Source organism: Castor canadensis, chromosome 9 (genome assembly GCF_047511655.1).
Source record: "Castor canadensis chromosome 9, mCasCan1.hap1v2, whole genome shotgun sequence".
NCBI classification, from domain to species: Eukaryota; Metazoa; Chordata; class Mammalia; order Rodentia; family Castoridae; genus Castor; species Castor canadensis.
This window is the reverse complement of record NC_133394.1, coordinates 46,215,330-46,242,062: the sequence shown is the minus strand read 5'-3', so window position 1 is coordinate 46,242,062 and position 26,733 is coordinate 46,215,330. Positions and strand designations below refer to the sequence as shown.

General features: G+C 37.0%; 1 protein-coding gene across 20 annotated transcripts in view; it reads left to right on the top strand.

The window, feature by feature from the left end:
• Positions 1-26,733, top strand: part of Camk2d (calcium/calmodulin dependent protein kinase II delta) — a 294,100-nt gene that overhangs the window by 118,458 nt on the left and 148,909 nt on the right. For all 20 annotated transcript variants that reach the window (XM_074041587.1, XM_074041583.1, XM_074041578.1 and 17 more), the window contains exon 4: positions 21,541-21,595. In XM_074041587.1, coding sequence (XP_073897688.1) covers positions 21,541-21,595 — 55 coding nt within the window. The remainder of the gene's footprint in view (positions 1-21,540; positions 21,596-26,733) is intronic.

Below are 26,733 nucleotides of genomic sequence, written 5' to 3'. Positions count from 1 at the left end.
TGAAATGAGCCAATTAAAAAAATTAATTTTGCCTGTTGTAGAATATCAGCTTGTGACTCTCGTTTCTTGCCAGTGAAGAGTTTGTTATGTCTGTAGACTGCAGGCTTGTCCAATCTACCAAACATTTGCCATACTCCATTTGAAGATGATCAATGTCAGAAAACAAGCAGGTTTTGCAAAGATCTTCTGTTTTTCTTTCTTTTTATGTGTTTTTGGGGTTTGAATTTGGGGTCTTGCATTTGCTAGGTGGATACTTACACTTGAGCCACACCTCCAGCTGTGATCTTCTATATTTTAGTAAGCGTGATGATTTAGGGTTCTGGCTTGAGAGGACAAAAATATAAGATACAATCCTTCATTCCCGAGTGACATTGATTCTTGTGACAATGTCAGTTATAGGATATGGTTGGTATTAATGGTGGCAGAATTGGTAGCAGCTGTTTTCTCATCAGGTTTGTTTTGTAGCATGGTTTTGGGATATTGATTTTTTTCCTGGAAGCTTAGTCCTGAACTCTCCCAACAATTCTGGAAGATACTTAATATTGAAATAGTAAATTTCTTAGAATTCAAATGTTTGTAGTCAATGTAGTAATTCTAAAACCCTGATAAATATGTAAGTCTTTTTTCTCCAACACCACATATCCAGTATCTAATAATTCATTAGTTATAATGAGAATGAATGGGAAAATTAGAAAAGTAGTCATAAGAGAATGAATTTATGTGAAATAGTCATTGATACTGCCTCTTAAGTCTATTTTTAAAAAGCTTGCTCTGTTTATGCTTTTGTCTCTGTCCCCACAGAGCCCAACTTTATGGAGATATTTCTTTCCATTGCAAATAACTACACATTCACTCTTGCTACCTACCAACTGGTTATTTAGTAAAGTGATTTGAATTAGATGTAACTAGGAAGGAAGACAAAGGGTAACCTCAGTAAAGTGTTGAATTTATGTCTGAATTGCCTGGTTTATAGATAACTTGGGCCTGATTCATCATGCTGCTAAATTAAATTGTTCCTTTTAGTCAATATCTTACATGTCCACTGAAGAGCTTTTTACATATTGTGAATTATACATCATTTCCTGCATTTAGGTCTTCCTGAGGGAAGTTGAATTTGAACACTATCAAAGTAAAGTAGCAGAATAGAGTTGTTTTTCCCTCCCTTCTTTCTGTTTTTCACTAAAAACACAACTTAATCGACAGTAAATTTATTTGACATATATTAGTATCTAAGTAATTTAAAGAGAGATGAAATTCTTTTTCACTATTTAGTTAATTCACTTCTGGCACTGAATGCCCAAACTGAAAAGAGGTATAACAAATACTACTGCCCACTGTTTTTGTAACTGCTTATCAAGACCCATTAGCAACCACTAAATGTAACGAAATGAATTCATTAAATGTCAGAACGTTTTTCATGTAGTGAGATTTTAGTACTGTTGTGTTTAACTTATGTTCAGTTGTATATGTGTGTGTTTATCTATGTCACTATGTAGAATGTAAGCTTCAGTGAAAGTGATTTCCTATTGTGAAAATGAACAATTAACAAAATAAAAAAATTAATGAAAAAAATTTTGATCTAGTTAATGCCAACTTTTCTTTAAACATTTGATTATTAAAATTGTTTTAAGTCCATTTCTGGGTGACAAATGGTCATCTAGAAATTGTTTCCTTAGGTTCTAGAAGTTTCTGACACAAACTTATTTACTCAGATGATTCATTTATATCCACAGTTTGTACATGTTTTTCAGAGATTCTGTTCACCCTGACACTGTTTCTGGCTCATCATTTTTTTGTGTGGTTAATGAATTACATAATTAAAAGAATATGCTCCAAATTAAAAAAAAACTAGTCTCTTAATTCCAGTATACTATTGAGTTATAAATTATTTGACTATGTACACATTTTGACTAATTCTAGAAATGAAGGACTTCCAGGTTGGTGGAAATCTGCTTCCAAATGTGCTTACCTTAGTTGGGCACAGTTTTGCTTCATACTGCTGCTTACTGGGAATAAGAATCTTTTCAGTTCTCAGATTGCTCAAAGCCTTTTTGCTTAGGAGGAATCCAGAACTGAATCTTTTCCAAAATGACATGGTGTAACATTTCATTCTCTAAGACTTTATTATTCTTTAAAAAATGAAAACAGAAAAAGAGAAATTCACCTTTACCGTGAAGAAAGCATTATCTTCATTTTTCATTATGTAACGAAAGACCTTTCTTTTCTACCCTTTGTATCCACATGTATCATCTTTAGAGAGTTGTTTTTGCCAGGGAGCCCTAAATATGTCATGAAATGGTGACTAATTTGAATGCCCAGAGTCTTTGTAGCAGGAAAGATAAGTCCTTTGAGAGTGATAGATACCAAACTCACGTCAAACTTCACTGAGCCGTGGCAAGAATTTGGAGGAAAGGTCACCAAGACCTTTGATTTTTCTGCTCATTTTTAGATATAATTTTTCATATTCATTGTAGTCATAGTTCACATTAATATTGAGAATGACTTTTTAAAATTAACAAGGCTGCATCTCATTCCTTTTCTACTCTTTTTGGTGGTGGTAAGGTTTGAACTCAGGGCCTCATGCTTGCTAGGTGGGTGCTCTACCAGTTGAGCCACACTCCCAGTCGCCTTTTTTGCTTTAGTTATTTCTCAAATAGGGTCTTGTGTTTTTTACCTAGGTAGGCCTGAACTGCGATTCTCTTACCTATGACCTACCATAACTGGAGCTAAGGTCTTAATCAATGAGATGGGCTCTTGTTAACTTTTTTGCCCAGGCTGGCCTTGAACTGTGATCTTCCTGATCTCTGCCTCCCAAATAACTGGGATTACAGGCGTGAGTCACTGTGCCTGGACTTTCTATTTCTTTTTTTTTTTTTATGCCCTTTCTTGAATGGAAGGCAATCTTACAGTAGATTATAAATTTAAGTGTAATTTGCTAATATCATATCTAACACGGTGCCATTTTTGTAGACAGTTTTTTTAGTAGTGCTTATGAGTATGCAATGTGGTATTAAGTATTTAGAAAGATTGTATCTAGAATGTGTAACCTAATAAAGTAATTGATTAGTAAAAACTGTTTTGCTTTTTGACTAGTTACCACCTACATTTAAATCTTCACATACAACTCAGTATTTGCATTTTACTAATGAATATTATTCTGTTTATAGTATACAAGAGCAGAATTAATATAATTAAAGAGGTGAAATTATATAAATATAATTAAAGAGGTGAAATTATAATCATTTGGCACTGAACGAAAACAAAGACAGTTGATCCTCATTGTTTCTAGATTCTGAATCTCAGAGCTCACCTGCTTTCAAAAACTTATTTGTAGTCCTATTAACATTTGCAGACTTTCAGTGGCTACTTGGGGACATCACAGACATGTACAGAGCAGTGACAAGTCTCAGACCCCCTAGGTTCACGTATATCCCAACTGAGGTCTCACAAGGTACCACTCCGTCTTGTATCAGCTCTCATACTTTAAACAAATGTCCTTTTTGCTGATTGTGGAGTGCCATGTTTCTGTGTTTTTATTGGTATTTTGCTGTATAATGTGTCTTTTCAGCCCACTGCTGTTGAGCACTAAGTTGAAGATGGTGGCAATGTGTCATGAGGAGAAAATGTGTGTGGTGTGCAAGCTTCAGTCATGCACGAGCTATAGTGCTGATGGACAAGGGTTCAGTGTCAATGAATAAATAATTTCTATTAAATAAGGTGCCTTTAAACAGAAACACAACTGAAACAAGATATTTTTTGGTTCCTTCGAAAAGTTTTATGACTACAGGCTTGCAGTAGGTTGATCATGTATTTTCCCAGTGTTAGTATTTACTAATTCAGTGTTGATGCTGATTATTTAGAATTTCTTTATATAAACTGCTGCCCATACCAGGAGTCACCTGCATTAACCAATCTGAAATTTATTATAGTGAAATGCAATGAAAAATAATGATTTGAATTAAAAGAATCAAATTTACCCTCACTTTCAAGGGGACACAATTTTTTTTTTTTCTGTGCTGAGGATTGAGCCTAGGACCTTGTGCTTGCTCATAGGCAAGTGCTCTACCTCTGAGCTATATCCCCAACCCTAAAGGGAACTCATATCTACATACAAATGAAAGCATACATATATAGCGTAGTTATTTTTAAAGATATTTTTTCTACTTTTTTAGCTTCAAAAAGCATCATAAGCAATCAATGGTTAGAGAGAAATAATGGGAAGTTTCCAGTTGATAATTTGTTGCTTTATTATTCATGGTAAAACTAAAGCATATTATTTAAAAGAAAAAAAACCATGGTTTTTAAATTTCCACAAAAGCTTAAGTCTCTATTTTATAATCTTATGAGAAATGTTTAAAGTCAGATGCAAGTGGATTGTTCCAATTTATCCCTGAAAGCCATCTAACTCTGTCCCCTTAATTCGCACATGAAAAGTGGAGGAATCCATTCTGACCTTAGCAGAGATGAGAGAGCAAGCTGTTGGTACTCATTACCTAAACTAATGCTTCATGATTCAGACAAGTGATCCTGATTGCCCTCAGGCTATGTATCCTTTGAAGCCCTTCTGTTACCAGTGTGAAAGGATTGATTTCATATAGTATTTATTCATAGAAACAAACTTATGAAATGTATTTGATATTTAAATTCTAAATAAGATTTTAATAACAATTATTTTTAATAATTTAGTAACAATAATATATGGCACTCATTTATTTTGCACTATGACCCACTTTGGGGGGAACTGGAGTTTGAACTCAGAGCTTTGTGCTACCATGTACTGTCTTTAGGTCTCCATGCACATTACTTCATTTAGCTGTCTCAAGTCACTGGAGGAATTCGATTTTACTCCCATTTTATTACTGAAAGACTGAGGCACGAACAGGTTAAGTAAGTGTCCAGGTCCACATGAGGAATGAGTAGCACCCAGGGTTAGAGTTTTGACATTTCATCTACAGAGTTTTTGGTCTCAAATATGTTACGGTGTTCTGATAGCTAATTTTAATTCACTGTCTCCAAGTAGACCAAGAGTCGATTTCATTCACTAAAGAATCAATTCATTTATCAACTTCTTTCTTGATTTCTCCATTTCAATGTAAATTTGGCATTTCTAACTTACTCGAATCTTCCCAGTGTTCTTCCCGTCTTCACCTATTCTAGTCTGGACAAAACACTTAAAGCCATATGCCTGTACTTCTCTCACATCCCTCATCTATTGTCTCAGAAGTACCTGTCAGTGGTACTTTCAAAATATATCTGGACTCTGACCACATCTGCATCTTCAGTGCCACTACCCTGTTCTGAAACTCTGTTATCTTTTACCAGGCATTTAGTTCTTCCTTACTATGCATCTTCAACACACAGTCATGGTGGTGTTTTTAAAATGAGAATGCATCACCTTTTCTTTAGCACACTAAGGTGAGTCCCCATTTACCTTGGGAAAAGCCAAAGCCCTTAATGATGGCCTACACAAAAGCCCTACATGACACATTCCCACACATGTGCAATGTGACCTCATCTCCTGATTCTTTACTCTACTCCACACACACAGTTTTTCAAACAAGTCAAGTACAGTCTTGTTGAAGGGTCTTTGCATCTGCCATTCCCTCTGTCTTCCATCTTATCTTCTCTGAGGTGTCTCAGATACTATGCATTTCCTTCTGGTTTCCCCTTAAAATTCACCTTACCAGTGATGCCTTTTCCTAAATACCCTCCTTCTGCCTTCTCCTGATACTCTCTTCCCTCTCACCCTGCCTTGCTGTTGCTCAGACCATGTATCATTATCTTTATCTATATTTGCCTACTTGTTTAACTTTGGTCAGTCTTCCCACATTTGAGCATAAGCTTTGTGAGATCAGGTGCATTATTCTGTTCCCTGCAATGTATCATCATACATTGCACAGCATGGGACTCAATAAATACTTACTGGAAGAATAATGAGTTCATCACCAACAGCTCTTTCTTAAGTGTCTGCTACCTGTCTTCAACATTCTATGCATTAAAGAAGGCATATACAAAGGATTGGGAGAGAAGTCTGGTCCTGCTGGAGCCTCCTGTGATCTGCCCTGTTTATCACCAGACATCTGGTGGACCAGGCAGGTGGTGTCTTCCTCATTATTCCACCTTCTTGGTCAGCGATGAGAAAGGACTTTACCTCTATCAAGGACATCCACAAAACTTTAGGACAGGGCAGAGTTTGGTGAAGAGGATGTTACTTTTTTATAAGAAATTGAAAACTTTCTCAGCAGTTCCTAGGGTGCCTATGTGATGATTACAGGTTACCACAGGTCCAGAGTTTGATTTTACATTTATTTTGCAATTACTGAAATGTGGGTTTATCATTTACCAAGAGAGGATTTCGTTCACGAGATGGACTCAGAACCAACCCGTTGACAGACTGTTAGCAGAATTCATTTATTCTTTCAGCAAGCATTTACCTAGTTTCTTGTATTTGCCAGAATATACTAGTCACAGGGAACTCAAATACCAGAAGTACAGCACCAGGATTCAAGCAACACAATACCTGTGGGCACAACCATTTTGACTACTTAGAGTATCCTCTCACTTGTATGCAAGTTCACATTAGAAGGCAAATAGAAATAAAAAGCATATTGTACCATGTGAGCAAGAATGCTCATTTTAACTGATTAAGGCACATGTAGGGAGAAGAGCAAATTCTTATTTTCCATTTCCCTTTTTTTTTTTTTGGCTCATTAAAGATATCATTATCTTATACCAAGTATGTTACAAGATTCAGGTGGGTTTTTGTTTGTTTTTTACATCACTTGTATTTAAGGCATGTTTCCATTGTACTGTTTTGACTGGAAATTTGATTTTCTTTACCTGGTTATGTACCAACTGGATGTGTTTATTTCAGGATGGTTAAATTTACTCAAGGTTTTCATATTTTTATTTCATTTGATAATTTTCTTTCTATCCTTTTCTTAAAATTATCAGCATTGATGCTGAAAGGACTCCAGAAAGTAAAGGATGGGGAGTCCCGTCCTGTTGAGCCTTAAGTTCTGAGAGGCTGGCATTTGAGTTTGGGATGGATAGGGTTTCCATGGTAGCATTCTAGGAAAGGAGGCTCTTGGTCCTTGGGGCTAGAAAGTGTAAGGACCTTAGGGAACAACATGAAGCCCTGTTTGTCCAGTACAAAAGTGCATAAAACAAATTGTCATTCAAATACTGCTGGACCAAAGAAGGCCTTAAAATCCTGGCTCCTGTGCTGTTGTTCATATATTAAATAAACAAAGAGAAGCCCCTGGAAGGTTAGTGATAGCAATACAGCTGAAGAACAAGACTCCAACCGTATCATAAGGGCATGTGTTCAATACCACATTCCAAGTAATAAAAACAAAACAAAAGCACAGAAACCATCCAAATGTCCTTCCTTAAGGGACTGGTTAGGTAGATCATTGTACATGCATATGATGTGATCCTATTCACCAACTAACACAATTAAGCTTACATATATATCATATATATAATGTAAGTGAGAGAATTAGTACATCTACTGTAGAAAATTTACTTAACTAATTAATGAGGGGTGTATTAGGATTGCAAAGTAGAAGACTAACAAGTATTTATCATCACTGAAAAAAAGAAATTAAAATGTGATTGCTATAAAAGTAAATTCATTATGGCTCCAGGGGCAATAAAACTATAATCCTTCACAATCTTTTACTTTGTCATCAATTTTCCAGAAATGACATAACTTGATCCAAACTTGATTTGTTTGTGAAGTAGTAAGTATTTTAAGCTTTTGTGGGTCATATAGCATCTGTGCCATATATCCTTTTCTTTTTATTTGCTTTGCTTTGTTTTCTGTTTTTATAGTTCCTTAACTATGTAGATACCATTCTACCATGTTTTTGTAGATCCATACCAAAACAGGCTACTACTGTCCTCAGTGAGCCCACAGACCATAGTTTGCAGATTCCTGATTAGAGCCTAATCTATAGTAAACAATAAAACTAAAACTTAAAATCAATTCCTATCCTAGAGAACTTGATAATCCTTGGGTAAGTCAATCAGACAATGTTCCATTATAACATTCAAAGGACATTTTTTTGTCCTTTTGCCCAGTTGCAAGTTTTGGAAATACACACACACACACAATTTCTTAACAGAGGCATCTGATGCTATGAAAATACTAGTTTTGCTTGAATACAGTTCTGGGAATCAGTTAAGTGGGGAAGACAATGTTAATTAAATAGCCAAAGAATCTAAAGCATAATTTCAAGTGTGTCCAGTTCTATAAAGGACAGGTGTGCAGTGCAGTGGAGTTTGTTTGAGATTAGAGGAAACTTCCCTGAAGAAGCAGTGTTTAAAATAAATTCTGAAAGGCAGGTAAGTTAACCTGGAGGGGAAGAAAGAATTCCAGGCCAAAGCACTATCAGTGGAAGTATAGCTTAGTCAAAGAGAGAACTGAGAGAACCTGTCTAAAGAGGACTCCTGTTGCTGGAGGGAACCAGAGGGCATAGAGTGAGGGATAACCTGAGGAAAGTAGAAGAGATAGGCCTTGAGGCTGCAGTGGCCACACTAACATCTTTTTCAGGGGCTATCCTGCTGTAAAAATAAGTTACTCTCACTTTCAAAGAGTCCCAGATTAAGTGATAAATTATATGATAAATGGGTCATGTTAAGGAGTTTGCTTCTTAACATAAAATCAATAAGAAGCACAGAAGAATGCTAAGCTGGGTGAGTGTGATGTAATCAGATTTGCATTTTGAAAAGATGGCTGTCCTGTGTTTAATGGATTGAGACAGGCCACAGAAGAATGGTTGTTTACCAGTCATTTTGTCTTTCAAGTTAAACAACTTGTTAACTTTTCTCAACAGAAGAACCAAGGAACTATGTGTTTGATGAACTCTTTTGGTCATTGGATAAAGACAGTTGATTTTATAGCTACAGATAAAGACATTTTCTAATTTGTTTATGATAATCTATCTCTGTTTGTACTGTTTGCTACATAGTCATGGTGTGTTGTTCTCCTATAGGAGTGGACAATTAAAAGACTATAAAACGAAATTGTTGGAGTATAGTCTAGCTACACATTCAATAATCTAGAGTGCAGAATCACAAAATTAGTAAGGGGTTTTGTTCCAGTGATTTTCGAATGGTTGAGACCACATCTACTTGTTCGTAGATGAATTCCAGCATAAAATACTCAAGAAAAATGGCTGAATGATCAGCACTTTTTGACTCATGCTTCTTTTATTATGTGGTAACTGTCTCTCCTCCCTCTCCCCACCATCACTTTTGATGATTAGAGTCAGCCACATACATGATCCATGCCATACTCTGCCTTCTCACAGCTGTTTTCTGTCCTTCAACAATCTTGTTCTCTCTCCAAGGATCCACATACACTTTTGTAAAATGTCAAGTAATCAGTATATTCAGTTTTCTGGTCACAATTCTTTGTTGCATATATTAAATTCTGAAGCCCTCACTTGAAAACAGCTGTTTATAATACATTTACAAATGAACATGACTCTGGTTCCAATAAAACTTTATTTACAAAAACAGTTACTCTCAAATGCTAAGTAGAGATTTGAAGGACGTGGGGTAGTGAGCCATGCAATATCTGGCAAAGCAAGTGTAAAGTGCAGCAGGTGCTCACCTGTACTGCTCCAGAGACAGCCAGGGACCAGCATAGGTGAGCACAGTGGACGGGGGGAAGAGTAGCAAAGAGCAAGAAAGATCAGGAGGTAATGGAGGGAGGTACATTTTAGGCACAGACAGTAATCAGATTGTGTTTTAACAGGATTATCAGGCTGCCATGATAAAGACAATGAGTGGGCAGGGTAGAAAACCAGAAATGAGATAGGAAGCTCCTGAGATATTCCAAGAAACAGGCTGGTGATAGTAGAAGAAGTGAAACGTGGTTTGATTATATATTTTTGTGTCTATGTGTATATACACACGCAATTACAAATATTTTTATTTTTCCCTATGTATGTTTTAAAGGATTTGGTTTCAGATTGATTTTGCCTTGACAGACAGTAGTCAAGAATTGCACCAAGGTTTTTAATCCTGGACAGCTGGGAAAATGGAAGACCATGAGTGGAGCAGGCTTGGGGATAGTATGGCACAAGATCTTTGGTTTAAGATGTCTGTGAAATAGGCAAACGCACCAAATGTTTGAGGTATATGACATTCCTTACAGCTTGAATTCATGATAAATGTACAACTTTTTTTTTTTTTTTTTGGTATTACTGGGGGTTGAACCCAGTGCCTACTATACTTCTTAGGCAAGTACTCCACCATTTGAGCTAAGCCACCAGCCTTTTTTTTTTTTTCATTTTTCTTTTATTATTCATATGTGCATACAAGACTTGGTTCATTTATCCCCCCTGCCCCCACCCCCTCCCTTACCACCCACTCCGCCCCCTCCCTCTCCCCCCCAATACCCAGCAGAAACTATTTTGCCCTTATTTCTAATTTTGTTGTAGAGAGAGTATAAGCCATAATAGGAAGGAACAAGGGTTTTTGCTGGTTGAGATAAGGATAGCTATACAGGGCATTGACTCACATTGATTTCCTGTGCGTGGGTGTTACCTTCTAGGTTAATTCTTTTTGATCTAACCTTTTCTCTAGTACCTGTTCCCCTTTTCCTATTGGCCTCAATTGCTTTAAGGTATCTGCTTTAGTTTCTCTGCGTTAAGGGCAACAAATGCTAGCTAGTTTTTTAAGTGTCTTACCTATCCTCACCCCTTCCTTGTGTGCTCTCGCTTTTATCATGTGCTCATAGTCCAATCCTCTTGTTGAGCCACCAGCCTTTTTGTTTTCATTTTGTTTTTAGATAAGATCTCCATAACTTTGCCTTGACTGGGCCAGGAACTCATGATCCTCCTGCTTCCAAAGTTCCAAGTGCTTCTACCTCCCAAGTAACTGGGATTACAGGTGTGCACAATTGTGTCTTACTATAATTATTCTTTATTTAAAAAGAAATGACCTAGCCTAACTAACTATTCTAACCAAAAATATATAACCAGGTCCCTGATAGAGGCAGACTGCTGTAGCAGTGCCTGTGGGTGTATCTGTCAATAACCTTTATTAGTCAAATGATACCTAATTCATGAGTAAGTACATAAACAACTTTCAAGTTTTCCTTAACTGGGAGCCTAAGATGAAAGAATGCTTTTTTTTTTCATGTGTTCATTTGTGTTTGCTATTCAGAGGAATAAACAGATGTTTTGAAGTATTTTCAGCATCAAAATTGTCATATAGAGAAAAAAAAAAGGTTAGGATAATAAAATGTAATATAATTATTTGTATATTACAATTGTAACCAGCTACAGATCTACATTGCATTTCTTAGTGTTTGGTGGAATTTCAAATTCACATATTTCCTATCTATAAGGCAAATTAAGTTTGAAAAAAATACTTTATGTAAGAAATGAATTTTCAAAAAAAAAATTTTTTTAATTTATTTTATTATTCATATGTGCATACAAGGCTTGGGTCATTTCTCCCCCCTGCCCCCACCCCCTCCCTTACCACCCATTCCGCCCCCTCCCTCTCCCCCCTACCCCCTCAATACCCAGCAGAAACTATTTTGCCCTTATTTCTAATTTTGTTGTAGAGAGAGTATAAGCAATAATAGGAAGGAACAAGGGTTTTTGCTGGTTGAGATAAGGATAGCTATACAGGGCACTGATTCACATTGATTTCCTGTACATGTGTGTTACCTTCTAGGTTAATTCTTTTTGATCTAACCTTTTCTCTAGTTCCTGGTCCCCTTTTCCTATTGGCCTCAGTTGCTTTTAAGGTATCTGCTTTAGTTTCTCTGCATTAAGGGCAACAAACGCTAGCTAATTTTTTAGGTGTCTTACCTATCCTCACCCCTCCCTTGTGTGCTAAAGCTTTTATCATGTGCTCAAAGTCCAACCCCATTGTGGTGTTTGCCCTTGATCTAATGTCCACATATGAGGGAGAACATACGATTTTTGGTCTTTTGGGCCAGGCTAACCTCACTCAGAATAATGTTCTCCAATTCCATCCATTTACCAGCGAATGATAACATTTCATTCTTCTTCGTGGCTGCATAAAATTCCACTGTGTATAGATACCACATTTTCTTAATCCATTCGTCAGTGGTGGGGCATCTTGGCTGTTTCCATAACTTGGCTATTGTGAATAGTGCCGCAATAAACATGGGTGTGCAGGTGTCTCTGGAGTAACCTGTGTCACAGTCTTTTGGGTATATCCCCAAGAGTGGTATTGCTGGATCAAATGGTAGATCAATGTCTAGCTTTTTAAGTAGCCTCCAAATTTTTTTCCAGAGTGGTTGTACTAGTTTACATTCCCACCAACAGTGTAAGAGGGTTCCTTTTTCCCTGCATCCTCACCAACACCTGTTGTTGGTGGTGTTGCTGATGATTCCTATTCTAACAGGGGTGAGGTGGAATCTTAGCGTGGTTTTAATTTGCATTTCCTTTATTGCTAGAGATGGTGAGCATTTTTTCATGTGTTTTCTGGCCATTTGAATTTCTTCTTTTGAGAAAGTTCTGTTTAGTTCACATGCCCATTTCTTTATTGGTTCATTAGTTTTGGGAGAATTTAGTTTTTTAAGTTCCCTATATATTCTGGTTATCAGTCCTTTGTCTGATGTGTAGTTGGCAAATATTTTCTCCCACTCTGTGGGTGTTCTCTTCAGTTTAGAGACCATTTCTTTTGATGAACAGAAGCTTTTTAGCTTTATGAGGTCCCATTTATCTATGCTATCTCTTAGTTGCTGTGCTGCTGGGGTTTCGTTGAGAAAGTTCTTACCTATACCTACTAACTCCAGAGTATTTACTATTCTTTCCTGTATCAACTTTAGAATTTGTGGTCTGATATTAAGAAATGAGAGCATTTGGGATGGTGAATCTCTAGGGAAAATTTGGTTGTGAGAGTTAAGATAACGTGGTAGTCATTTGCATAGAGAGGATGATGTACTAAGTTTTCTCATTCACTGATCTGCGAGGGCTGTTGTCAGAAATGCAACTCATCTGCTCATTTAATGTTTTCAAGAATTTGGCACGATAAATGTTTTAATTTTTCTCTCTAGTGAGTCATTAAAAACAATTCCAAAATTAAGTGGTATTTATTAACCTCTAATTTGTTGAAGTGTTAAAGAGGGAAAAGTCTCCTGTTACATTCAACTTTAATTTGGGAATAACTATATTGCTTATTTTATAGTGTTTACTATAAGCCAAAATCTTCCACAAATATCAAAATGTAGACTTTAACTGAAATGGACTTTATAGGATCTTCTTAAATGATCCTCTAATTCAGTGCATATCAGTATTTTTTTTACTGTGCCCTAGAGTGTAAAAAAGGTTTTGTATTATTACCCAGTGTGCAAGGTGTGTATATGTGCATGTATAACTCAAGCAAAAGTTCACAAAGCCATAGTTCACTTTACTGTGAAATACACTTCAATGTTCTTTTATTCTTGCTTATCCCACCCCCATTTAAAAAAAAGTTTATTCCATTTTTTTTCATTGAAGAAGTAACATTTCTTCATCAGAAACTTCAGGGATACCTTTACTTTTCCATGTCTGTCTTCCCTTACTTCTCTCATACTCATCCAAGGTTTCTGACCAGGTTCAGCGAATATGGTGAGATAGAGCAAAAAAGCAGTCACTCTCTCTCTTTCTATCCCTGACTCTGTCTCTGTCTCTGTCTCTGTCTCTCTCTCTCTCTCTCTCTCTCTCTCTCTCTCTCTCTCTCTCTCTGTCAATGGAAGGGAATGATCCTCCCAGAGCCTCATGCATGCTAGGCAAGTACTCTACCTGTCACTGAGCTACTTCTCCAGTACTGCAGTCTCGTTCTTCTTGAATATTCCTGATCATTAAGGATGTCCATGTAGGTATCACAATACCTGACTTCAAACTATATTACAAAGCAATAATAATAAAAACAGCATGGTACTGGCACAAAAACAGACATGAAGACCAGTGGAACAGAATAGAGGACCCAGATATGAAGCCACACAACCATAACCAACTTGTCTTTGACAAAGGAGCTAAAAATATACGATGGAGAAATAGCAGCCTCTTCAAAAAAACTGCTGGGAAAACTGGTTAGCAGTCTGCAAAAAACTGAAACTAGATCCATGTATATCACCCTATACCAAGATTAACTCAAAATGGATCAAGGATCTTAATATCAGACCCCAAACTCTAAAGTTGATACAGGAAAGAATAGGAAATACTCTGGAGTTAGTAGGTATAGGTAAGAACTTTCTCAACGAAACCCCAGCAGCACAGCAACTAAGAGATAGCATAGATAAATGGGACCTCATAAAGCTAAAAAGCTTCTGTTCATCAAAAGAAATGGTCTCTAAACTGAAGAGAACACCCACAGAGTGGGAGAAAATATTTGCCAACTACACATCAGACAAAGGACTGATAACCAGAATATATAGGGAACTTAAAAAACTAAATTCTCCCAAAACTAATGAACCAATAAAGAAATGGGCATGTGAACTAAACAGAACTTTCTCAAAAGAAGAAATTCAAATGGCCAGAAAACACATGAAAAAATGCTCACCATCTCTAGCAATAAAGGAAATGCAAATTAAAACCACGCTAAGATTCCACCTCACCCCTGTTAGAATAGGAATCATCAGCAACACCACCAACAACAGGTGTTGGTGAGGATGCAGGGAAAAAGGAACCCTCTTACACTGTTGGTGGGAATGTAAACTAGTACAACCACTCTGGAAAAAAATTTGGAGGCTACTTAAAAAGCTAGACATTGATCTACCATTTGATCCAGCAATACCACTCTTGGGGATATACCCAAAAGACTGTGACACAGGTTACTCCAGAGACACCTGCACACCCATGTTTATTGCGGCACTATTCACAATAGCCAAGTTATGGAAACAGCCAAGATGCCCCACCACTGACGAATGGATTAAGAAAATGTGGTATCTATACACAGTGGAATTTTATGCAGCCACGAAGAAGAATGAAATGTTATCATTCGCTGGTAAATGGATGGAATTGGAGAACATTATTCTGAGTGAGGTTAGCCTGGCCCAAAAGACCAAAAATCGTATGTTCTCCCTCATATGTGGACATTAGATCAAGGGCAAACACCACAATGGGGTTGGACTTTGAGCACATGATAAAAGCTTTAGCACACAAGGGAGGGGTGAGGATAGGTAAGACACCTAAAAAATTAGCTAGCGTTTGTTGCCCTTAATGCAGAGAAACTAAAGCAGATACCTTAAAAGCAACTGAGGCCAATAGGAAAAGGGGACCAGGAACTAGAGAAAAGGTTAGATCAAAAAGAATTAACCTAGAAGGTAACACACATGCACAGGAAATCAATGTGAATCAGTGCCCTGTATAGCTATCCTTATCTCAACCAGCAAAAACCCTTGTTCCTTCCTATTATTGCTTATACTCTCTCTACAACAAAATTAGAAATAAGGGCAAAATAGTTTCTGCTGGGTATTGAGGGGGTAGGGGGGAGAGGGAGGGGGCGGAATGGGTGGTAAGGGAGGGGGTGGGGGCAGGGGGGAGAAATGACCCAAGCCTTGTATGCATATATGAATAATAAAAGGAAAAAAAAAGGATGTCCATGTGATAGCATGGCATAAATATTGGAAGATGTAGAAGCATCAAAGAAAATCAACATTTCCAGATTTTACTAAGTCTGTTATTTTTCCTTCCATGTTTATTTCTATTACAAAGATCAGAATAGAGTTTCAAATGAATTATCTATTGACTTTTTTTAATGTCCTTAACCATCTCCAAGATTCTGTATTTAGCCATTTTGACTTCTTTCAAACAAAAGAAGTTGCTGCTGCCTGTTCTGTCAATTGGTCAGTGCTGCTGATAACTATATACCAGCAGTCACTGACCACATCTTTGTACTTGTGGTTGAAATTCTCCCAAGAATAGATCTTTTGACCAGCCAGAAACTCCACTGAATAATCTGGTTCTATGAGAAGACATCACAGTTTCTCCTTGTCAGTCCCGAATATAACTAATCTAATCCTTTAGAGCTCGGAGACATTGAAACTCATCTAACTTGACTTTTAATCTCAAATCAGAAATGAGGAGGGAAATTGGGAATAAAAATGGAGACAGTGGTCACAGAGTTGATTTTCTGTGTCCTCAAGGACTGATCATAGATGAAATGACTTTTTTGTGTGCTTTAGCTGTAGGTTTTAAATTAGTGTGGATTGCATTTCCCACCAAGTTGTCATGTAAGAGCAATAAAGGGATTAATCAATTAAAGAGATTAGTTTTCAATTCTTGTTCTTAAATATAAACAAGGAATTATTTTAAAGTGAATTTTTTTTTGTTTGTTTTTACAGTGTTAGGGCTTGAATATGGGGCCTCATACTTGCTAGGCAGGTCTTCTACCACTTGAGCCACTCCACCAGCCCTGAATTGCTTTTAAATATAGTTTAATGTTAGTTAATATTAAGTTGAAAAAGTAGATTTTCTTGTCAATATGGAGAAAACAGTTGAAGTTTTATTAAAGTAGTTTTTCAGGAGGCTTGGATCAAGCAGTACAGGGCCTGCCTAGCAGAAAGCACAAAACCCTGAGTTCAAACCTCAGTAACACCTAAAACTAAATAAATAAAATAAAATCATTTTTCAATTTCTGTTGTAGAAGTTATTTTAATTTTTGAGTAAAGGCTTACTTAACATTTATTAATGGGGCATAATGCCAAATAATTTTCAAAAATACATATTCCTTTATTGGTTTTAGAAATTTATATGTTCAAATATTTAAACTTAAACTGTGGCTTCTATGCCCGACCTTAGCTAGCTAAACCAAACTCTCATGCCTAAATTTTAAGTGTCATATTAAATATGAAAAATCAAAGTACAAATGGTATGTAAGACTATTGTCTTCAACAATTAAAAAAAAAAAAGTGGTCAGACACCAGTGGCTCATGCCTATGATCCTAGTTACTCCGGAGGCAAAGATCAGGAGGATTGTGGTTCAAGGCCAGCCTAGTGAAATAGTTTGTGATACTCTACCTTAAAAATACCCAATGTAAACAAGGTCTGGTGGAGTGGCACAAGTGGTAGAGAGTCTGCCTAGTAAGCCTGAGGCCCTGAGTTCAAACCTTAGTACCACCAAAACACAGCAAAACATTGATTTTTCTATAAATTTATCTGTACTTTTATTCAATTTGAAATAAAATGGACCATATACATGGATCTATATTTCAAAGAAGCAAGACTGCTTAATTTTTTCAAATGTGCTCAAGTTAATTCATTTTATATTGCAAAGACAAAGAAAAAAGATGGTGTCATTTTATTAACTGTGTGAATTGTGTTGTAGGAAGTAGAGATCAAGGAAAACAAGTCCTACAGGCAGATGTGCTTTTGATTTTGCACAACTGTTAATTTGGTTTGAATTTGGTTTTCAGTGTTTCTGTGTTTTATATTTGAAATTTTCTCTAGAAATCCACAGCTTTTTCATAAAAGACTCAGTAGGAATGATTGAGCTAAAATTTCTCTAGAGTGTTGCCATTTGACTATTAAAATGTCCCAATACTAGTATAATTTTTTTTAATTTACAAATGAATTCCATGTTGGCATCGCTCTTTTTGGGAAGGTTTGGCATGTTACATGACCTAACTTGGCGAGTGCTTGCTCTAGCTGTGAATTCTAATTAACTACTGATGGGAATATAAAAGGAGCTGACTTACAAGCTGCCATTTTTACATCCCAGAATGTGAACCAAATCCAACTACCTCCATCCTTGTAACACAGCAAAGCTAAAAATGCAAAATCTGCTTCATTTATAACCAGAACTGTTGCTCAGAACTGACAAGTAATGATTCCAAGGACACAATACAATCTGTTCTCTATGAATTACTATATTAGTATTATGATAACATTGGCAGCCTTGCCCTACTATGTTCAGTTTCAGAGAGCTATACAAATTCTCTCAGATTTTCTAGGCCATATTCATTCTTTTTCTGCTACAAATTGCTTATGATATGGAAAGAATTACTTGAGGAAATTCCACATTTCAGATTAGGTCATTATTGTTTATTTATCTATTGTTGCCTAACAATATAGAATCCATTCCAGGCATAGGGGCTCAGCACAGTATCAGTTCATTATTTACTATGGTTCTGTGACTTGATTTGGTTCTGTCAGATGTTTTTCACTCACATGTAACAGAGTTCGCTCATGCATTTCCATTTAGCCATGAGCTCAGCTGGTGATTCAATGTCAAGGTGACCTCTCATCCTGCACAGTATCTCTCCATGTTGCCTCTTGTGTTTCAGTAGTCCAACCATACTTTTCTTTTAGCACAGCAGGTGGTTTCCAAGTGTCAGATCCCATATACAGAGCTTATTAAGACTCTGCTCGCATCACACATACTAATCACTCAAAGCAAATCACATAGCCAAGTCCAGTGGCCTTGTGGGAGGGGACCATGCAAGGACATGAGTGTTGTTTGAGTCCACTGAGTTCTACCAATATGACTGACTGCCTCAGCTCCATAACGAGTTTTAGTAAAGAACAGCCAAGTGGTAAATTTGAGTTTATAGAACAGCAAGAATCATTATAATTTGAACCAAATATGTTGTATGAGTAATTTCACAATAATTAATGATCTTGATTTTATTTGGCGGAGGGATAGGAGGCACTATTAGGAAGCAGAGGGTTAGGAAGTAGTACTGAAACTGAACATTTTTGTCCTTTCAGCTTTTTTTGAAAAAATAATAAATCTCCATGAAAGAATATATTAATTTTCTTTTGAGTGTGTACTAGGGATTGAACAGAGAGCCTGGCACTTGCCAAGCATGAGCCACACCCCCAGACCCTGTTCACATCCTTTAGACAACATGGGATGGATAAGGTATACCTAACAAGCACCTCTGACATGACTTCTGTTGAGCGTTTAGTTCTCCTGCTCTTTTCCTCTTCTCCCTGCCCACACACTTCCACATCCTATCAGCTTCTCTCTTACTGCTTTCTCTCATATGGACATGTGTGAACACACACACACACACACACTTCTTTTCTCGTGTTGTCATAGTGTCTATGGAAATGTTAGTTTTTAGATATAAAAATATTTAAATTTATGATAATTTTTATGTTGTGTAAGTTTTCAAGATTTTTTTTAACTTATTAGAATTTTCAGTGTGCTACATGTTCTCAGATAAAATAGCCGAGGCACTAGAAATTCTTATACTCCTAATTTGAAATAGAAAATTAACAATTTTCTACAGATTTAGGAACTGCATAGAAAAACATATGTGACTGCTACTGGCTGTGGAGCCTAGACATTGTCTCTACATCCTCAAAATTATAGCATCACATTTTAAAACTGACACTCAAACGGGTTCCTGTTTTCTGGGGAAGTAGTTTTTACTGGGAACTGCTTTTCTTTCTCCAGCAGTCTTTTTTTTCTTCTGGTCTTTTTTTGATATTATGTTACAATCATATGCCACCAGGTATTTGGGGAGGAGCTTATTGGCACAAATATTTTAGGGTATCCATAGACTATGATGAGTAAAAACAAGGTTTTGGAAGTCATCCAGCTCTATATTTTGGTCCTTGCTGTTAATCTAGACATTTCCTTAATATCTCTAGGTCTGTGCATATCCATTTATAAAACATCAGTGAAAGATATCCTCATGTTTCTTGTATACACTAAGTAGAATAACTTGCAAAAATCATTTGCACTGAACCTGACATAAGTAATAAACATTATAATTATATAAATATATGTAATCCTTTAACCCCTTAAATAAAATGAATTTTTAAATAAATAGGAAATTTGGACCATACTTACATGAACTTTCTTTTCTCAGATCATACACGGGCCCTGGTCCTATCTGGCCCTTTCTTTGTGTTAGTAACACTTAGTTAAAACTGCAGTGAAATCATATAAGAACACAGGGCAGAAGGAAAAGGCAGCCACCTTATAATCATTTGAATACAAACCACCAAGTTGATAATATGTACAGGAGAGAGAAAAAGAATTAGGCCATGAGTCAAGAAACTTTGACAGTATTTTAATCTCCAACACATTTTTACTCTTAAAAGTCCCACACTTTAAGTTCTAGAATTTAGGATGTTCTTCCATGTAACTATAACGCTATTTCAGTTTCTGAAAATTTATTTATTTATTCTTCTTACTAGGGTATTTATTCTTTTTTAATACTAGTACTAGAGTTTGAACTCGAGGCTTCATGCGTGCAAGACAGATACTCTACCACTCTGCCAGCCCTGCGTGTGCTGGGTATTTTCAAGATAGGGTCTTTCCAGTTATTTTCCCAGGGCTGGCTTCAAACTGTGATCCTCCTGATCTCAGTCTACCAAATAGCTAGGATTACAGGCGTGAACCACTGGCTCCCAACCATTTATTTATTCTTAAACTTGACTTTTACCTTTGAGCAAACTTCAGAGAAGAATGACTACCAAGATATATTTTAACCTGTTTTCTCAAATGCTTTTCTCATTATCGCTTCAAAATATCTCTGTAAAAGCATAGTCAGGACGACTGTGATTAGGCTAATTGTGTGCGCCCATATGCAGCCCATAGCAACAGTGGAGAGCAGTCATAGCCAGAGCCTGGTGCAATATGCTCCAGCACACAGCAGCCAGGGTGCTTCCAGGGCTGGCTGCACTCAGTCTTGAGCTAACAGCTGTGGTGAGAACAACAGATCGTCAGTTCTTTTGGTATGAAAAGGAGTTGGCAGTTATTTATAGGAAATAATTAATGTAACATTTATAAAAGCAAACACATTTTTCAACGTTTGAGGATCTGTTAAAAAGAAGAAAGGATATTTTTGACAGACAGCAAATTTTAGCTAATGACTTAGTGTGGGTTTTGGTGACTTGAGTAAGGAAATAGCATAAACTGGCCAAGGTAGCACATGGCCGGCCGTAACCCCAGCATTTAGGTAACTGAAGGAGGAGGATCATGAGTTCTAGGCCAGCTTGGGCTAGTGAGACCTTATCTCAAAAAAAAAAAAAAAAAAAGTAACAATAAAACCTGTATTTTAACAAGTTGGCCAGGGAGTGCTATGTTGAAATTCCAGGACAAAAGAATTGCAAGGGCGGGGAGGTCATTTGCTAGATTTACAGTGGTCCTTCTTGCTACCCTACTACAGGAATCAATGCATGAGTTGCTGATGGCTCAGACTGGGGTGACAGCAAAGGGAAGAGCAAGGAATTACAAGAATTGGTAGAGCCTGGTAACTCCGGATGTATAGTTATAATAATCATTAACATTTATGTAATATGTACCCGGCAACATTGGGATTGTTTTGCTTTTATTGTCTTATTTATTTTCAAGTATTTTAGGAAGTGTAGATAGTAATATCATTACAAATTAATTTTTCTTAACCTCACATAGTAATGATCTGAACCAAACTTCAAAACTTGGGTCAGTCTTATACCACACTGTAAAGGATTCTGACTTCTTAAGAGGCTAAAATAAAGAGTGATTTTAACATTTCTACTAAGAAGACAGATGCTATTGAAAACTGATCACTGGCACAAGTATGTATAAGACAAACTTTCTTCTCTTTTCCCTTTTCTTTAGTGAGACTTCATGACAGCATATCAGAAGAGGGCTTCCATTACTTGGTGTTTGATTTGTAAGTACATACTTTATGTTCATTTCTTTTTACAGTCTATTTGAAAATCACTTTGAACTAAACATGATTCTCTTATTGTATGTTCTGAATTAATGACCACATTAATATTTTTTAAATGTTCTTCAAGTAACATTCCACTCTAATCCTTTTGAAAGACATGATTGCCCAACAGTGTTTTATTTAAAATTCACATTAGTTAAGAGTCTGGTTCCTTTTGCACTGCCTATTCTAATACCATAAGACGCTTTCAGTTTTACAAAAACGGCTGACAGAAGCAAAATTTCCCATTGATTTTTTTTTAAGGATTTGTAAAATTTATCTTACATAAAAAGAAGACTGAAGGAAAAAACTGGGATTACCAAAGTTGGTTGAAACTAATCAGAACTTTTGGACGGAGGTTCTATCAGCAAGAGAGAAGGGAAAATAATGACTCCTGACAGGGGATGCAGTCCAACAGGTCACATGCATGACTGGTGGGAGTTTCATAAGAACACAGTTGCTTGAAATCAGTTTGATACTACCTATCAAGGGATTCAAAAGTGGTCAGATCATTTGACAAAGTCATCTCATTTCTGGGATCAAGTCCATGGAAAGGATCCCCTAAATCTGGGTAAAGTTTCATGCTGAGAGATGTACATTGCATCATCTTTCATAATGGAGAAAAAAAGAAAAATAAAACAAGTTAGCAATCCAATAATGGAGAAATATTTGTATAATTATAGTGCACTTGCATAATGGACTACAGCTGAGCATTTTAATGTGATGTTTGAAGAGTTTTGGGATATAGAAAAGAAAAATTATTTCACATAATGAAGATCTTAAGGTTGGTTAATCCTAGGTTTGGTTAATTTAGCTTTTCAATGTTGTCATTAAAAACAACATGGTTTCCATCTTTCCACCCTGGTTTTGTAATGTGTGGGTTTGTCTTAAGGCTCAGGCTTCTGATTGCTTTATTTTCAGATACCAAAGTGACTTCCAAAAGTAGAAAAAAGGGAAAAATAATTCCACTGTGTGTGTGTGTGTGTGTGTTTATCCATTGGAGAAAGCTTTCTCAGAAGATAATCTGTTAATAGATTCTTCATTAGAATTGCTTCTTGAGTACATGTCTAACCCAAAGACAGTTGTCCCTCTGTCTACCAAGATCCATGGGTGTTCAAGTCCCTTAGATAAAACGGAGTAGTGTTTGCGTATAACCTGTGCTTCTCCTCCCAAATCTTTTAAATCATCTCTAGATTACTTATAATACTTTATATGAAGTTACATGCTATATGAGGAGTTGTCATGCTGTCCTGTTTAGAAAATAATAACTAAAAAAAGCTCTGTACATATTCAGTACAGATGCAATTTTTTCTGATTTTTTGATCTGTGGTTGGTTGAATCCACGGATATGGTGGAACACACAGATTGGAGGGCTGAATGTATAGGTGCAGGAAGTGGAATTACAACTGACATTGACTAATGACATTCCAATCTGTAGGTCCAGTGAGAGAACTAACTCCCCTGAGTCAAATGATGCCCAGCTCAAAATAAAATCATGATTTAATTATCAGGAAAAAGGTTAGTCTTGCCTGTGGGGCAGCAGCCAAGCATTTCTGCCATACTGGTGACCCATGTGTCTGCTATACAATAAAAACCAAAGCTCTGCTTTTATGTAGTTCCTCTTCACAGTCACAGTCCATCCATGGCTTGCTCAAGTCACAATTTGGTTAGGGCTCCATTTTGTCCTAATAGTCCTTTCTCTTCAGTCCTTCCCACAGCTACTGGTTTTTTTTCTGATAATTTGTTCTTGTTTCCTGATGTTTTACAATCCTTTCTTTTCTTTTTTCCTTTCTTGATCTTCCTATAGCCATTTTTTTAAAGCAGGATCTCACTATGTAGCCCATATAAAGGCTATCCTCAAACCTGTGATCCTCCTGCCTCTGTGTCCTGATTATTGGGATTATATACATGTACCACCATGCCTGTCTCTTTGCCAGTATTTGTTTTTTAATTGTTGTGCTGGGGGTACATTGTGACATTTACAAAAGTACTTACAATATATCATATTTAAATTCATCTCCTCCATCATTCTCCTTTATCCTCCCTCCCCCAATTCTTGGAATAGTTTCAGCAGGTTTCATTTTTCCCTTTTCATACACGAGCCCATAATATTTTGACCATACTCACCATCCCACACCCTTTTCTTATATCCTCCTACCACTCCTCTTGTACCAACTCCCAGACAGGACCTGTTTTACCTTCCTGTTCTCCATTTTTGAAAAAAAACATTTTTGCTTATTTACTTTTTCCAGTCTTTTATAATAAGTATGCTGGCAATAAATTCTTAGTTTTCCCTTTTCCAAGAATGTCTTGATTTTCCTTTCATTTTTGCCAGATTCAGACTTCTAGGTTGTTAGTTCTTTCCTTTCAATATTGTGCCATTTCCTTCTTATGCCTTGTTTTTGGATAAAAAACCTGTGATTCTATTTTTTTCCCCTACAGATTTTTCTCTCTCTGGCTGAATTGAATATTTTTTCCAGCTGGAATGTGGCTCAAGAGGTGCCTTGAGTTCAAACTCTAGTATAGAGGTTGGGGGAAGGTTAGAGAAGAAAAAGAAAAGGAAAAATTAATTTAAACCAGGCATGATGGTTCACACCTGAAATCCCAGCTATGCAGGGGGTGAGGATTTGGAGGATTGTAATTTGAGGCCTGGTAAAAAGTTAAGAAGACCCCACATCAGCAGGCAAGCTGGACATAGTGGTTCACTGCTATAATCCCAGTTAGCAAGGGGGCATAGGTAGGAGGGTCATAGTCTGGGGCCAGCCCTTGAGCAAAAAGTGAGAGAGCCGATCTAAAAAATAAAATAAAAGGGCTCAAGTGGTAGAGCACCACACCAGCAGAAATAAAGCAGCACCACCTTATGACTCACAAAAAATGGTGAATAATTTCCTAGGCACCCTCCATGGACACCCTTGGGGTGGGTGTTTCCTTTACTGTTGCGCAGGGACTCCAGCACAGGGATTTTTTTTTTGAGAGGGGGCTGTATTTAATAGGAGAAATGTATCTACCCTGATTTTTTTTTTTTAAATAAGAATCAGGCCTCTTGGTATTTTGCAGCGGACTAACTTGGTCAGATATCCTTTGCTATACAAAAGCAGGCATGGTATTCTAAACTGAGATACCTACTTCATGCTATGATGAATGTTGGAATGGAAAATACTTCTGCTAATTCTCATTGCATAAGTCATAGGTCTGAATTTAGATTGATAATAGCTCTATCAGGTAGGAAAAACTTTCCCTTTAGTTTCAATATCTAAGGGCAAGTGAACTAAACTAACGAAAGAAAGATTAACAAGAGAAAAGGCATCCAATTTTTGTTAGTATTTATATCCAAGAAAAGTCACAGAAGTGAAACTCAAGAAGCAGTTAGATGCAGAGGCTTATATGCAATTTTAACAAAGGGAAAGAGTTTTGAGCTTCAAGAGATTATAAATTATAGAGACGTGCATAGTAAATACATAGAAGAATGGAAGAAAAAGGCTATTTCAGTAAAATCTGTTTATGTAACTCACTTTGCTGTCAAACCTCCCTGTTCTATGATAAGAATCATCTCGTTGGTACTGAAACTGGAGTTTTGGACCCCAGACCCAAACTCCTGGGATGCCACATGACAGGTCCAGCCACCTCCCACTATATGCCAAATAAAGAGGCATGGTGAAGGCAGAGAGAGAAAGGAGGTTTATTACATGGCTTGGGACATGCTGTAGGAGGAGCAGAGTAAGCACTCAGCCCATCCTCAGCCATCTTTGGAGTACAGACATGAGCTATAGGTCTAAGTAGGCAAAAGAACTTGGGGGCAGGGGAAGATCAGTAAGGCATTCATCAACAGTCCCGGTCACAGATGTGGTCTGGTTGATCAGTATCTTAGTTCTTGTTCTGGGAGAGGTTCCTGTCAACTGGCAGGTGGTCCATCCTGAGGAGGACTTACTGTTGGGGGTAGTTTCATTCCCTTGTTATGAAAATGTTATTATCTGTCTTTCCTGAAAACCAAGGTGATTGCAAGGTGACTGCAAAGAGAATGGCTTAGAGCAAAGACAGATAACAAAATGGAGGACAGATGCCATGCTGTTCTCCTGCTTTTAATAATTCTTGGGCCTGAGTAAGGAGTCAGTGCTTTTCAGCAAAAGCAGTTTGAATGCCTCTTACATTACCCAGGAGGGGGGGTGGAATAGTGGAAGGGCAGACCTTTCTCAAAGAAAAATTCTCTTGTGTCCTAGGGGAAGAACCCATCCCAGGACAAATGGGAATAAATGGAGTTTATTAAACTTATTAAAATTTAGGGAAGGAAAATACAGAGGGGAGCATGGTGGAGGCCAGTTGGAACTGGAAGCCAAGAGAGTGAGTTTCTGCTCTTCAGGTGTTTTTAAAACCTACCATAACTTGCGGGAAGGGGGGAAGAAGGAGATTCCTATCCAATAATCAATGAGTGGGGAGGGGCATGGGTGGTTCCCATCCAGGTGAGGGTGGTTCCTGAGCCAAAGCATGGTTAAGCTAAGATGTAATATTTTTCTGAGTCCTGAACTTTCCCTAACTTTAGCCTACCTCAGGTTCAGTTTATTTTCTCATACATCACTTTTTTCAACATTCGGTGAAATGATTGATAAAGAACATAGTAAGAAAACAGTTCATACAAAAATGGTATTGGCAACTAGAGTGGATTTTATGTATAGCAGTAATAGGGCTGTGTCATTGTCTCTGAAGTCAAAGTGGAGAGGCTTCTGGAGTGAAATTTTTCACACAGCCACAGGAGTTTGTGTCATGCCACTGAACCTCTGCTTGGAGAAGGAAGAGCTCAGTCTCTGCAATTATTCTTTAGTATTTAAGGTTTAAGATGTGATTATTAGTAGTTCTTATCAAAGTACTTTGTCAGGAAGTAAGATTAGTTAAACATATCCAGTAAATCACCCAACTTTAGAGACAATTGAAAAGCAAAAGTTTAAAGTACAGATTTTGGGGGTTGGAGGAATGGCTAAAGTGGTAGAGTGATTGACTAGCAACATAAGACCCTGGGTTCAACCCCCAGTACTGCCAAAAAAGTATGGATTTTTAATGGCTAAAAAGACAGGATAACCAATATAAATACAAAATTCCTTAAAAGT